A 15,897-nucleotide genomic window follows, 5' to 3' on the forward strand; every position below is an offset into this window, starting at 1 on the left:
GTTGCCTACAACAAACAAAACTGTTTATCATTCAGCCAAGTTCTGAGATCGTTCTATTCTCATAAGACTTACCTGCTTACTAATTCCTGAACGCTTGTTAATAAACGTCCTGTTGTTGAAGTTATCTGCCTTGTCTTTTTCTGTTGCTGACACCCACATTATGTTTTATTGTTGTTCTTTTTATTTCCCTTTCTCAACAAAAGCATAATAATAATTTATCCCACATTATTGATGATTATTCATTTTATTCCCCTTTTTCAGCAAATGCATAATAATAATAATAATTTATTATTATTATTATAAATGGCAAAATTTAAAGAAATGTATTATTTTGTAAGAACTGCATGAACTATGTAAATTGAGGAAATTAACAATGTTTATTATATTGTTTTCCTCACATATTACTCAATTAAATTCATGCCAAAAATGTTTCTGCCAAAGAAACTACTTTTTTTTTTTTTTTGAAGAGATGTTTAGGTGGGTAAAGTGTTTTGCCTCACACCTAATAATGTCAGCATGTTTCTGTCGATGTTACAGAAAATATCTATGAAAACCTACAGTATGTCTGAGAAGTCCTTCCAAATAGAGCTTTTAATGCAGTTTATATGATCTCGATCTCTCTCTTTCTCTCTCTCTTTGTGTGTGTGTGTGTGTGTGTGTGTGTGTGTGTGAGAGATGAACTGGCGTGTAGTTTGAGGAAGTCAGTGGCACGCGTGGGGTGTGTCCAAAACACTCACGTCAGGAGTTCAGCTCACTCTCTCTTAGTTTGGATTCATTTGAATTAAACGAACAGCGGACGAGAGATAGAGAGTGAGAGATAGCTGGACTGAACATCAGCTCATTCTCAGGTCTGATACGCATTTTCATTTTGATATTTGAAGTAGAGATTATGACAGTTTCTAACCTTGAAGTCACAGAGTAACGTTTAAGAAGGAAGTTCAATAGGTGCTGATGTGTTACAAACTTCATTGGATGTTTCCATGTTCAGAATGAGATTCTATTTTATTGTTGGTGTTTAGCACCGAGTCAGAAATATGACACTGTCTGAGCAGGTGAAGTGCATGTATATGGATGTTGTGGAGTGTTTGTTGTCATTATGATTCACAAATATTCAGTTGATGTCTTAATGGTCAAAATATTCTGCCATTTGATTCAAACTAAATGTTTTTGTAATAGTACTTCCTACATCTCTCTTTACCTCTGTTTCTTGTGAAGCACTTATTTCCTTTACTAATGCTAATGTGTGAATGTTTAACACCTTCGCAATTTCCAAACACATATTGTAACTTCTCTCAATACCACATGACAGGAAACCAGAGTTGTGGTTGATGGTTTTGATGAGTTTTAGAGAATTATAATAGAGGTAGTGTTTTTCAGGATTGGCACTCATTTTTAAAGTAGAATATTCTCAGCAAAGCTCAACCATGCTACATTTCACTTCCTATTTTCTTTCTATGATATTCTGAAAGTGGCCGTTGCTTCTGCTTGACATCTTGTCATTATTTTAACTTGCTATGTTGTCTTTCCTGTGACTCAGACATCATATGGTAGCACAGGAGTAAACTCGTTCATACATCAAAGACATGGAGCACGTCCAGGTAGGAAATGTTGCATTAGTCTCAACATGTTGAAATATAGTGTGTTTAATCAAGAACGTCACGTCCTTTTACTACTCTTGTCTGTAATAAGAGATTTGTGTATGAAATGTGAAAGAATATTGTTTCGAATAGATCAAATATATCACTAAACGCTTAAGCTGTTTTTAAGCTTACGGTCAGAGAGTTCTATGTTTAAATATATTTTACTTGTATTTTATTTGTTAATGTTCCAAGTAAAATATATTTTAAGCTGTTTTTAAGATGGTTGAGCTTACTGTCATATACTACTAGGATTATATAATTCTAATAGCTATAATTCTTTAATTCTAATTTTTAATTGTCAGCTGACTCTAACAATAATATTAATTCATCCTATATTATTATTATTATTATTAATCATCGATTTTCAGAATTGCCTTTTAGGATGTAGGATTGAAGTATTATTAATAATAATATTCATAATTTGATTTTGAAAACTTTTCTTTGTTTTCAGATTTCCATTTTTGCATATTTCCAGGTGTAAATGTAAAAAAAGAAAGAAAAATTTAACAAAGCAACCTACAACTAAACCTCAAATAACTGGCAAATATATGGACATGAAGCTAAGAATACAAGAATTCATCTCTAGAATACTTTTTTTTTTCATGTTCTCATATTTTGTCACTCATTGATTTCCTCTGTTGCATCATAGTCGTGCCTGAGCTTAAATGTAGTATTTCTCTCCACAGAGCTGATAGTCAGTTGAGCCTGTGTAGAGATGTCGGGTGACACCAATACATTGTCATGGAAACCGCCTCCTCCAGGTCACCCGCATGTGTCCGCGGAGACGGGGAATAAATGCAGGGGGGTGGTGAAAATCCTCAAAGTGTGCTTCATAAGCAACAGCGCCAACCTGGGCAAGAACTTCAAACTGGTCAAATGTGAAAGTACCTGGAATATCAGGGTGAGGAGATGAACGTGCATTTTTACACATTAATGATGAACGCTATAAGAAACGCATCTTTCTGTTGTCATAATGAGGGATCTGACGTGTGATTTTATTCTGCAGAGAATTATTAAGTCCATCCTGGACAGCGGACGACTTGGTCCCAACATCTTGTTCTTCGAATGCTACGGCCTGTTGCTCAAACACCTCAAATCAGACGAGGTTCACTGGCTGCACCCGAACCTCACCGTAGCAGAAGTGGAGCTGAAATATGAACAGCAGCACGTCGAGGCGGAGTGGAGGTTTGTGTGTGTGTGTGTGTGTGTGTGTGTCCCATACAGCAAAAAGTAATGGTAATTATAAGGGTAATTACATTGTACTTACTCAAATAAGTACTGAGTAATATTAATTAACTACATTTACTAACTATACAGTTACAGTTAGGGTTTGGTTTAGGGTTAGTGACTTGTAATTATGCATAATTTACTATTATTATTATAGTAAGTACATGTAGTAATGTGTAACTATGTCACCCTAAAATAAAGTGTTAGTGTTTTTCTATTATTCAATTTAAAATAAATATAAATATATATATTTTCATTAACTTTTAGTTTTTAGACGTTTTGCCCATTTTTATATTGTCAATCTAAACATAGTACACACTACCATTCAGAAGCTCCATTTATTTGATCAAAACAGTAAAGACTATTATTGTGAAATATTATTAACTGTTTTCTATTTGAATACATTTTAATATTTAATCTATTTCTGTGATGCAAAGCTGAATTTTCAGCATTATTATTTCCGTCTTGTCATGATCCTTCAGAAATCATTCTAATATGCAGATTTGATGCTCAAGAAACATTTCTTATTATTATCAATGTTGAAAACAGTGCTGCTTAATATTTTTGTGGAAACCTTGATGCATTTTTTTCAGGATTCTTTGTTGAACAGCATTTATTTGAAATAGAAATCATTTGTAACATTATAAATGTCTTTACTGTTACTTTTGGTCAGTTTAACGCATTTGCTGAATAAAAATATACATTTCTTCTTCAATAACAACAACAACAACTTGCTTTTCAATAGTAATTTATATATTTGAGATAAACCCTTAGTATAGTCTTACAGTTCTGGAGATCAGTTCTTTATATATATGTTACTAACTCTGTTTTTGTTCTTCTATCATGATCAGATATGATTTGAGGATCCGTTACATTCCTCCTGATTTCCTGGAGAAGTTAAAAGAAGACAAAACCACAATGCTCTACTTCTACCAGCAGGTCAGTACCTGTCACTTGGGGAGTGTTTCTTCAAAATTACCACGCCATGTCCTAAAAGAACACACTGAATAGTAAAGGAAACACCATTTGCACTGAAGCATCATGGATCTCTGATGTAGCACTGAAGTGCTGCCAGATTGCGTGATGGTGTTTTGCACATCCATAAAGGTGTTTGTTTGATGTTGTTCCGCAGGTTCGCAGTGACTACATGCAGCACAGTGCTAGGAGAGTTAGTGATGGGATGGCACTGCAGTTGGGCTGTCTGGAGATCAGGTAAGTTGAAGATTATTTCAAGTTGCTTTTTTATATTTTCAACTTTAGTGTGCAATGCGCTGCAAAGTTCCAAAGCACAAAGTCACTCCAAAGGGAGTTATTCTCTATATCAGTGCACACTGTTTCTGAACTCCCTGAAACGCCTCCATTGTAGTCTTGAGTTTGCACTATAAAAGGTGGCTGCTGTTTCGGTTGCGTGTTCGGTGACTGACATGTGTCTGACTCTGCATAGCATGAAAGCATGATGTCTGTACGAAGGTATGAAAATGCAAACAGGAAGGACATCGTATTGGGCAACCATTTTATGGTCTTACACCTTCCACAGACGATACTGTGTATATATACATTCAGACCACTTAACTTAGTGATTGCTATCAGTATCAGGATGTGAAGAGACTTTCAACCAGCATAACAAAAAAGGTTTCTAGAGCAAAGTTTTGATGTCACGCAAGTGATGGAGTGATAACTTATTTTAATGAATCCGTTTGAGATTAAATTAAAGGCAGGGTAGGTGATACCCTGCCTTTAATTTAATCTCAAACGGATTCATAAAAATAAGTTATCACTCCATCACCTGCGTGACATCATTAACCAGCGTGGTTGAACGACAAATTTGTAACAGTAAGTTTTCGGGAAACAGTCGTGACTAGCTAATTGATTTCTACATCGATGCATCGTACAATGGTAGTCAAGCAACGAGTTGCGTCGTTGTATGGGAAACGCACCCCCAAGTGTTCCTGACAAACTGAAAACTGCAACTGTGAAAAATAATGTTGTTGTTTTTTACTTTCAAGCGTGACAACCTATTCTCGATGACCCCCCCCAAAAAAATCAGAACTTGTAAAAGGGCATGATATGACCCTTTAAACAATCTTGCTAGGAATCAACTGAAAAAATGAATAATAATCAGAAATAATTCGGAGCTTTATTTGTATACTGCTTGAAGTGCTTTACACTAAACATCTTTAGAATAAGTACCAAGCACTTCACATGAAACCAAGTAAAGAAAATACTATAATTAATATAACTTCAGATTTAACTTAACCCACTTTATAATGATGGTAATTATAGTAATTTAAACCAATTAATAAGGCAACGGCAAAGCCAATGGGTTAGATTCCCAGGAAATGCAAGAACCGATAGAAATGTATATACCTTTGGATAAAAGCATCTGCAAAATGCATAACTAAAATGTAATAATAAAAGACAACATATAACATAGAATGCTGCAGAAAAGTCATTTTCATTTTTCTTCAATTCTAACAGGAGGTTTTATAAAGACATGAATGCCAGCGGCCTGGAGAAAAAATCCAACTTTGAACTGCTGGAGTAAGTAGTTTGTCTTGTGCTGTAAGATAGTTTTACACAAGGATATGCACAGTGCATTGATGACATTTCTGCTCCCGCCAGGAAAGATGTCGGCCTGCAATTGTTCTTCCCTCAAGAATTAATCGGCAATATGAAGGTAAAAACATTTTGAATAACTTTGAGAATAAGGCAGCAAAGCGATCTAAAACACAGTGATCTAACAGCGTTTGTGATGTTCGATTAATAATGCTAAAATGTTGTTCATATATGTCTGGTGGGGAACAGCCGAAGCACCTGAGAAAACTGATCCAGCAAACGTTTCAGCAGTTTGCGTTGCTGAAGGAGGAGCAGTGCATCATGAAGTTCTTTGAGACATTATCTGTCTTTTCTAGTTTTGACGAAGAGGTTTTTCCTTGTGAGCTGGTGGTAAGTTGTTTTTTTAGTACAGTACAGCCATGATTGATGTGTGAGATTTACTCTACCATGAGAACTAGTTTTGGGTGGATGGATAAATTCAGTCCGAAATGTGTGAAGGTCATTGCATTAGATAACAATCTCGAGGCAAATGTTATTTGCAATTACATGCTGCAAAAATGTCATTTTTGCAATGGCTATGAAATTAGATTAATACTTTTAACTTTATTTTCAATTTTATTTTCTATTTTTTATCATTTTAAGCATAATCGTCTTTTGCTTAATGTTTTACTTGAAAAATGTGCTTGTGTTATCTTTCTGTAGCATAGATAACATGTCGCTTTGACATTTTGTTATCTTTTGCATCAATGACATTGATTCAAGTATGGTTTAAGTGACCAATGTAGATCAAGCAGTAATTGGTGATGCTGTAAATTCTGCAAATGTCTGATTGTTCTGTAGCAAGGATGGAGCGTCACTGTGGATCTGGTCATCGGCCCCAAAGGTATTCGGCAACGCACAGACAAAAGCTCTGTGGTAAGAAGAATATCCCCTAACACGCTAATGCCACCGCTCAGCCTTTACTCTGAAAAGCAGCACTCGCCCATCAAAACGATGATAACCACTTCTATTTGTCAATTGACCACAATGGAAAAAATGTTATTTTAGTAACACACTTAAACTTTAGCTTTAGCTCAAATGAAAAAAAAAACAAAAAACATTTGCAACAAATTAGGTCAAAGAGGAAATATGAATTATATTAATAATTAATCATAACTTGTTAGCTACATCAAGATTACCCTGATGTGGCTAAATTAATATTAAAATCAATTAATCAGTTCGTCCAACGAACACTTTTTACTATTCATTAATTCTAAGAAAATTGTATTTTTCATGGCCCTAGAAAAATCATTCTTTCTTAGCATGTACAGCGCTTAGAGCGTGTAACAAGACCAGAAATCGTTAAATTGACTTTGCTGCAAGCAGAGAATCAGAACCAAATATGTATTGTGCACAAGTTTTATTAACTAAATCACGAACACAACTAGTCTAAACGAACACGTACACACAATCACACATACATGGGTAAAATGGTAATTGTCAGAATGAAACCGGAAACGGAAACAGGGAATGAAGATATGGAAAAGATTCATTTAATTATGAAAAGAACCATCAGCTTATTATTTTCAGAGCCTCGTAGAAGGGTTCACAGCTTATTACTAAACCTCGTTTAGTCAGTTAATTGTACAATACTTGCATTGCAGTTGAAGCAGTTTCATAATGGTTAGTCCGACTCCGTCATGGTCGAGGAAGTTGCTCATGGCTTGATGTGTTGGGCCTGCCGGCCAGCGACCTCGTGGTCGAACTGGGTTTCCTGTCCCACACGTACAGCAACCAGCAGAAACAGGAAGAGAGAGGAGGAACTTGAGTGGATGCTTTTAACCTCAGAATGGCCTGTCCATCTTTAATTGGTTCCAAGGTGCAAACGATTATCAGTTATATCTGCGCAAACCTACACAAAACCTACGAAACCTGCGTTAGCCTCTCAGTCACGAGAAGTCTGAAGGTTGGAGTGCCGCTCTGCTCTTGTGGCGGTGCCGTCGTGAGCTTGCTTGAGCTGTGTTGGGCAAGGAGTCAGAAGCTTGGCCTTCGCAGTACTCCTTTGGTGAGTCCTGTTCAGGGAGCTGTCTTGCTTGTGCCAGCAGCTCCTGTACCTTTTGAGGCAGGCTTGTCCGGCTGTCCCTGTGCGGCCTCGGATTGACACTGTGTGAAGGATGTGAGGGAGGATTTTATTGTCGACTGCGGTTGGTCATCCTGTGGTGTTTGCAGGTTGAGGGTGCTGTCTTCCATGGCTTCTCCCAGTGTCTTGGCTGGTAGCTGGGCTGTTGCCATGGAGACAGTTCTGCACTCGTCCTGTGCTTGCTCTGTCCAGCTGTTGGTAGTGCCAGAGCCAGAGCCAGAAAGGCTTGTACGTGTCGTCAAACTGTTACTCAAAATACAGATGGTTCTTCTCACAGGTTGTCACTGCGAGGGTAACAAATAAAACTAAAATAAAAGATAAAATCAGAAAGTTAAAGGAAGAAAGGACGGTTTTACCTATTTAGTTTTAGCTTGAAGATATGGCTAAGAAGGTGTCACTTGTTGGTGATGCTGGAGTAGACTCATAAACATAGGGTAGCCTGTTAGCTAAGCTAGCAGGAACACACCAAACACCTCAAGGTCAAAAAGAAAGACAAACAATGGGAAGTGTTTCTAGTTCTACACGTGTATGTTTTTATCGGTAGCCATTCTTCTTGCACTAGGCCTGGCACTAAGGAGTGAGGAGGGGTAGAGAAGAAACAGGAATAAGGGTTACTAATAACCGGTATAACTCATTTAGGAAACAACAGTTGCTAGAACTACTGTAATCCTATACAGAGAGGAAAGATGGTTATGATGGTAAAATAACTAAAATAAGGTCAAAGTAAACACTGACACTCTCTGGCAACAAATGAAAGAAAGAGACTCTGTTTTAAAGAGGGCTCTAAAATCAGGGCATAGTAGCGACCGGCTCACCTTTACAACTCTCCGAAATAAGGTTTTAAGGAATTTAAGGAAGTCTAAGGCAGAGTTTTTTATTAGAATTATTAATGAAGCTCAAGGAAATGGGAAACTTATTTGGAGAAATCTTAATAAATTAACTGGTCGGAATAAAGAACAAAGGATAACTTTACATGAACTCAAAGTGAATGGAATCTTGACCCAAGATAATGATATGATAGCAAGTACATTTAATGATTTTTTTATAAATTCAGTCAGGGAGCTGACTCAAGGTATCCCAACTGAAACTATACCATCTATTCCTATTGATAAAGCTAAACCTATTTTTAAAATAAAGGAAATATCTGAAACAGAGGTTATAAAAATCATAACCTCGTTAAAGAATTCAAAAGCAAGGGATTCACATGGTTTGGATACCTCATTTTTAAAATTACACAGGGACGTACTTGCTCGCCCTATTGCACATCTGATTAACCTGTCAGTTAGGCAAAGTATTTTTCCAAGTTCTTGGAAAAAAGCAGTAGTATCTCCGATCCATAAGTCTGGTGATAAAACAATGGTGTCAAATTATAGACCCATTAGTATTTTATCAGTGATATCTTAGGTGACAGAAAAATGGGTAGCAGAACAGCTGAAAAAACATCTAAATTTGGGCTACACACCTTTGCATCCAATGCAATTTGGATTTCGCACAAACCATTCTACAGAGACAGCTAACTGTCTCCTCCTTGAAAATATTAAGTCACAATTAGATGAGGGTGGTATAGTAGGTGCAGTGTTTCTGGACCTTAAAAAGGCTTTTGACACTCTGAATCACAGGACACTATTATCAAAATTATCTTTTTTTAATTTCTCAGATGAGGCCATGAAATGGATGGAGCCATATTTAACTAACAGAGTGTACATATTGGTGATTCTTATTCTTCATATCTCGATTGTAATATTGGTGTACCCCAGGGGTCAGTATTGGGCCCTATCTTGTTTAGCCTGTACATTAATGACTTGCCTTCAGTCTGTCAATCGGTTAATTTACAAATGTATGCAGATGATACAGTTCTTTATTTGCATACCAAGAACAAACAACAGGCTGCAACTAAATTAACTGAAGCACTAGTGCATGTTTCCGAATGGCTAAAAATGTCAGATCTGCATCTTAACATTAACAAAACAGTCTGTATGTTCTTTTCTAAGAGGTCCACAAGTGCACAGCAGGCTGATGTTTTTATTGAAGGAGAAAAACTTATGGTTTTGTCTGAGTTTAAATACCTTGGTATTATTTTAGATTCTAATTTAACTTTTAAAAAGCATGTTAAAAAGGTGGCTAATACCATTAGATATAGTCTGGCTAACTTCAGACACATAAGGCCTTATTTAACCACCGAGGCAGCCAAACTTTTTATGTATGCCATGATTTTTTCTCACATCATATTGTTTTACAAGCTGGTCCCAAGCAAATGTGACAACTCTTAAACCAATAGAAACCCTTTATAAACAAACCTTAAAAATATTAGATCAAAAACCTATCAGCTATCACCACTGCAATATTATTACTAAATATAATTTATTCAATTTTGACAGTTTTTTACATTATCAAGATGCCTGTCTTATTTTTAAAATTTTACATGGGCTTGCACCTCCACCACTGGGTGAATTTATACAACAGAAGAACAGCAGTGGCAGGGCAACTAGGGCAGTCACCAGGGGAGACTGTGTTGTACCGTATAGACGTAGTAAGTTTGGCCAAACAGTCTTCTCAGTACGGGCCTCAAATTATTGGAACTGCCTCCCTACTGAACTCAGAGAGAGCACCAGCTATTTATCATTTAAATTTACACTTAAGAAATTGATTAAAAACACTCAAAACTGCAATCATTAATAGTTGGTTTATCTTATCTTAGGTACTGCACTTCTTTGTATTGTACTTATTATTATGTATCTGTTTTTTTAAATTGTTTTGTGTTTTACATGTATTCTTTTTGTATTTTGATGCTGTGTCGACCTTCCAAGGGACTACAGATGAAAACTCTAGCTAACTCTGGCGCATTTACATTTTGAGTGTAAACAAAAGATGTTAATTAATGTGCATTGTCCCTTTTAAATAAACAATTAAAAAACTAAAAAAACTAAAAAAAAAAAAACTAAAATAAGGTTAAAGTAAAAAGTGGTCCTAAAAGGAAGGTTAAATGGACAAATTGATTTAATTGACGCTTTGCTAAGCCCCGCCCTCCTTAGTTACTGTTGCTATGCCTGACAAGCTTTCGCGCTTGGCACATATATTACAGTATGAATGCACCGGTGTCAGACATTCCCAAGGAGATAATTAGTCATTTTTGTCTTCCACGACATAATATGCAACTGATTAGAGAACAATTTAATCAAAATTTAAGCTAAAGCCTATAGGTCCCAGCGCAAGCAGCAGCCGCCTCATACGCTGACCATTCAAATGGGAAACACACAAATTGAGGAACAGCTATGTTCATGCACAGCAGGGAGAGTGAAATTTGTTACGGTTGCCTAGTTATGGTTGCTAAGCCACGATTGGCCTGTGGCGGTTTTCGGGCGTGGCTTAGCGAAGGGTCAATTAAATTCCTAGTTTAATTAATGATTAAGTTTTCTGTGCGCAAACATCCGAAACACGCCCAGAAAGCTGCCCCTCAGCGCGTGAATAGCATATTGAATCAAGTTCGCTTTCATTTCTACTTGAGCTTGAATGAACAAATTTAAACAAAATTGTCAAAATGCCGTATAGACGGTTATTTCTTAAGGGAACGTAAACCGTTAAAAAGAAAACGTGTATGTTGGATACATGCTCTTAAAGTGACAGCAGCCTAATAAACCTACTCCTGTCTGCTCACTGCTCTTGACTGGTTGAGCCCTGCTGGAGCAGCTCTAAATATTCACTGTGCTATTAAATTAAAGATCAAATATGTCAGAGCAACAATATGAAGAGTGAAAGTAACAGTAGCTCTTATACAATACATTTTAATAGGCATAATTAGGCATGAAAATAACTGATGGAAAATCAATTTGCTAAGCCAACTAATTTGATTCATATGCATTTGATTTCTATAAAAAATAAAAAATAAAATGTATATTAACATGGCTTTCTTTGTGTCCTCATTAGCCGGTGTTACTAGCCACATTTGCACAAATTCGTAGTATTAAATACACCCTTCAGGATGACGGAAAGACGCTGCTACATATATCTATAGACGGAGCTAAACAGGTAAATGCATCTAAATGCGTCTAAACATATTTGCTGAAATTAATGCTTGATTGATCTGTTTACCTTCCTTGACTTTCTTATGAAGATTAAAATAATGCGCATTAAAAGATTTGGCCTTTCTGGTTTGTCTTTTTCAGCCTTTGTCCATCAGCACAGCATCTCTGGCCATCGCAGAGAACATGGTGGATTTAATTGATGGCTACTGTCGTTTGGAGCATGGAAACGAGGCGACTTTAATAGTGCAGCCTAATAAAGGTGCATATGTGTTACCAGGGCATGAAACCAACATCATCATCTATCTCAAATTAGTATCCACTAATGAAACCAGTGGAAATAGTTCCTCTGCTTTAACAGTTTTTGACTCGCCTCGTCAGTGCGTTACCATCGCTAGTGTAAACCACATAGTGTACGCTGTGTTTGCCACCATATGAATAACAAACTACCGTTTGTGTTTACCAGACAGAGATGCTCGAAACTCTCTACCTCCTTTACCCGGCAGGTGAGCAGTGATGTTTCGCTTTTTCTGTATTTTGTCTTATATCATTTGATAGTTTTCTAGCTGATTCTGTCTGATTGATCCTGTCTAATTAATTTTCAAATTTTCTATTGCAAAGCAGTATGGAAAACACCAGATCTCACATGGAAAGTAAAAGTATGTGAAACAAAATATATATACTGCTTATATTCACTTTTTATAAAAGATTGTTAGATAAAAACAGTTTTTTGTTTCATTAAATGTTTTTTTTCCCCCACAGGTTCAGATATTTATTCAGAGATACCGGAAAATAAACCAGTTTCATGTAAGAACAAAAATATATATTTAAAGGGGTCATATAATGCCATTTTTGTACAAGCTAATATGATTCTTTAGGGTCTAAATTAAAAGTTTATAATATACTTTAATTAAAAATTCTCATTAGTATTGTAAGAAAACACTCATTTTACCTGGTCAAAAACAGCTCTGTTTTCAGCACGCCGTTTCAGTGCATGTGTCTTTAAATGATAATGAGCTTTGCTCACCCCGCCCCTCTGTTCTGTGCGTACACCGTTTGTAACACAATAACCACGCGTTGTTCATTATAAACGTGGGATTATGAATTATATTGAGAACGTCGTACATAGAAAACATGCCGTAATGGACCCTGAGTGTAAACCTTAGATGCATTCATTGTGAAGCCTGCAGCAAGGCTTGCAAATTTCGCAATGATTAATATAAATACTAATATAAAGGTTAATAAAACATTACACTCACATCTTCTGGAGGTTCAGCAGTAACACGTTGGTACCGATCCGTTTTTTCTCGTTTGTAAAGCTGTCTGGTGTGAAATGATTCGCGTAAACATGAAAGCATGGACGATCGTGGGGAATCCCCGTGAGGGAATCCCCGCGTCAATCCTTTGGGCATATGCTTCAAAAACAAAACTCAGCCACTGCATCTTCAACGGCTCGGATTTAGGAACATCCAAATGACTGCTGTGTTCCTTATTACATCTAAGAACAGAACACCACAATCGCTTAGACGCCATTCTACTCCAGCATATCAACAATGGCGGACTACTATGACGACGGCTGTCACAGCTCACTCAGGGCGGGTCTTGTGTTGAAGCACGGCTGTCAATCACAATCGCGGGAGGGGCGTACGATCTTATGACGTCACAATATCGAACGGCTTGATTTCATAGATGGTCAAACATATAAGGAGATTAAAACAAAACCACTGGATGGATTTTAATCATGATAGGATGGTTGTGTACAGGCACTGCCAACAGACATTTCAGTGCAATCAACTTGTAAAAGTGCATGTACCATTATATGACCCCTTTAAGGGATTGATTAATTGTTTTTCTTTTATTATTATTTTTTTATTTGACATATTTAACTTAATCCCCTTATATTCCAGCATGTAAATTCAGCCTCTCACGGAACGATGTTGTGCTCGGTCGGATTCTGGGTGAAGGTTTCTTTGGTGAGGTTCATGATGGGATTTATAAAAGCAAGGTCAGTGCATCAGTCACACACCTACAGGCCAAAATATACAGCGGATCACAAGGGTTTAGTAGAAATCGCTAGAAACCTATTCAAGTTCAGCTTTCTGGACAGGAACCTCACAAATCTTGTGTCTTCTTTTAGACAGGGGAGCGAGTGAATGTAGCTGTAAAGACATGCAAGGACTGCACAGCTGATGTGAAGGAGAAGTTCATGAGTGAAGCTTGTGAGTTGTTATAAAACGGATAATTCCGGTCCCTGAATATGATTGACTGAGCTGCATTTAAACCTGTTGTAAATTACTCTACAAACATACACCTGTGACCGCATTGCATCAGTATTACTGCACCACTGCGTCTGTGTTTTGCTTGGAAACCATTCCGCTTCTGAGGAACTACATTACTTGCCGGTTCTAAATTTACTGTAATCCATCTGGGCTTATTTTATCTTCCACCTGTAGAATCAAATTGATGCCTAACAATAAAACCCTTAAAACATTTTTATCATGCAGTGATCATGAAGAAACTGGACCATCCACACATTGTGAGACTAATAGGAATTATCGAAGAGGATCCGGTCTGGATTGTCATGGAGCTTTACCAGTATGGAGAGGTGAGATTCATTTATTTCATTGATTTCAAGCTTGACAACGGTTTGCTCATTTACAGGAAAATAGTCAAGTCACCTTTATTCAGTTTCACATCAATAAACAGGAAAATAACAGAATCAATGATGCAAACTACGAGACAGATTTAAATTCTGCACTCTTAGAAAAGAAGGTCCTCTATAGAACATGTACACAGTACTGTCAGACGCTTCATATATATAACCTTTTATAGGACCATATTATGCATTTAGTTTTAATTTATTTAGTTAATACATTTTTAATCTTAATTAAAGTTTGTGGGCCCTATTTTAGCGATCTAAGTCCATGTTCTAAAGCGCACGGTGCAAGTGCATTTAGGTTGTGTCCCATCCACTTTTGCTTGTTTAACGACAGGAAAAATGGTCGGCGCACCCGGCGCATGGTCTAAAAGGGTTGTCCATATTCTCTTAATGAGTAATGGGTGTGTTTTGGGCATAACGTGCAATAAACCAATCAGAGTCTCATATCCCATTCCCTTTAAAAGCCAGTTGCGGATTCGCTATTTACATGGCGGAATTTGCAAGCGGAAAAACTGAACGCTTCTCTTGCGAGGAAATGGATCTGCTCGTGCGTGAGGTTAAAGCACGCAGACCATCTACGGGACAAAGTGTACGTGTGTTGTGGACCCGCCTATAGGCGTATATTAATAACGCGTTTTTTAAATAACAAAAGAAATATATTTTTTGCAGTCTATTTCAGTTGCCTCAAAATAGCAACACACCAACAATGCGCCAGAACACACCTCGTTTTCAGACCAGCAGCCCATGGGTGCACAAATAGCCGCAAATGCATTTGCTATTTAAACAACGTGGCGCTGGACGTGAAAATGATAACTGTGTCAGGCTGAAACTAGCAAAAAACACTTGCGCTGCATTGCGCCGGGTGTATGATAAGGCCCTTTGAATTAAGCCGCTCGAAAACATACTTTATCACTGAAAAAATTTGAAATAACCCGTTTAACATGAAAGTATTATGCAATCTTTTAAGATATTTCTTCTTATTGTTACGACCCCTTGGCTCAAGGAGTAGCAACATGAATGGGGAGGCCAAACACATAATCAAATTTGAAACAACAAGCATTTTATCAAGAAAACAGACATAACTACATCAAACAAAAAGTAAAATATAAGGATGCAAAAAACAACAACATCAAGCCTTGGACTGGAGAGGGTGAGAAAGCCAGCATGACAACCGAACATCGAGAACCGCAGCGACCAAACCCCAAGCTTTTGACTCCCGAGGGTGAGAAAGCCAGCATCTTATAAGCAGCATGGTTAATCACCGTCAATTCTCCACACCTGGGTCACAGCATTTAACCTGAAGACACAGAAGTGTTACCCAGAAACACCTGCTGATATGGACCTTATATAAAAACTTTTTGGCATAAAGGGTTTCTTAAACCCAACGCATCACGCGGATGAACTCAAAACCTCACGTAAGATGATAGGAGTGTCATCAAACTGAGTATAAAGGCCCGTTCACACCAAGGACGATAACTATAAAGATAACGATAAAGATATAATTCTAAAAATCGTTCTCCATATTAAAGAATAACAGAGTTCACACCACAACTATAACGATAAAGATATGAGGAACGATATCGTTGGGATCACTTTCAGAACGATTTTTTTTCAGCTGTCGAACGATAAAACACTGACAGTCAATCAGAATCCACTCTAATTTAAAGGTCTCGCGCA

General features: G+C 37.1%; 1 protein-coding gene across 12 annotated transcripts in view; it reads left to right on the top strand.

Annotated features, from left to right (window-relative positions):
- The first annotated feature begins 703 nt into the window (after positions 1–703).
- ptk2ba (protein tyrosine kinase 2 beta, a) overlaps positions 704–15,897 on the top strand; it is a 33,970-nt gene continuing 18,776 nt past the window's right edge. For 3 of the 12 annotated variants that reach the window (XR_014028850.1, XM_081347524.1, XM_081347529.1), the window contains exons 1-18: positions 710–848; positions 1,538–1,598; positions 2,327–2,541; positions 2,647–2,825; positions 3,719–3,806; positions 4,000–4,079; positions 5,346–5,408; positions 5,490–5,544; positions 5,673–5,813; positions 6,264–6,338; positions 11,467–11,568; positions 11,706–11,823; positions 12,028–12,067; positions 12,183–12,220; positions 12,324–12,368; positions 13,469–13,566; positions 13,699–13,780; positions 14,066–14,166. Coding sequence is in view for 10 of the 12 variants with exons in the window: in XM_081347524.1 (XP_081203650.1) it covers positions 2,356–2,541; positions 2,647–2,825; positions 3,719–3,806; positions 4,000–4,079; positions 5,346–5,408; positions 5,490–5,544; positions 5,673–5,813; positions 6,264–6,338; positions 11,467–11,568; positions 11,706–11,823; positions 12,028–12,067; positions 12,183–12,220; positions 12,324–12,368; positions 13,469–13,566; positions 13,699–13,780; positions 14,066–14,166 (1,491 nt within the window). In the remaining 2 variants the exon portion in view is untranslated. Of the gene's footprint in view, positions 849–1,537; positions 1,599–2,091; positions 2,542–2,646; positions 2,826–3,718; positions 3,807–3,999; positions 4,080–5,345; positions 5,409–5,489; positions 5,545–5,672; positions 5,814–6,263; positions 6,339–11,466; positions 11,569–11,705; positions 11,824–12,027; positions 12,068–12,182; positions 12,221–12,323; positions 12,369–13,468; positions 13,567–13,698; positions 13,781–14,065; positions 14,167–15,897 lie in introns of all 12 variants that reach the window. The other 9 variants (XR_014028851.1, XM_081347531.1, XM_081347532.1 and 6 more) reach the window with 8 other exon arrangements.

Source organism: Scardinius erythrophthalmus, assembly GCF_964197995.2.
Source record: "Scardinius erythrophthalmus genome assembly, chromosome: 19".
In the NCBI taxonomy this organism is placed as follows: domain Eukaryota; kingdom Metazoa; phylum Chordata; class Actinopteri; order Cypriniformes; family Leuciscidae; genus Scardinius; species Scardinius erythrophthalmus.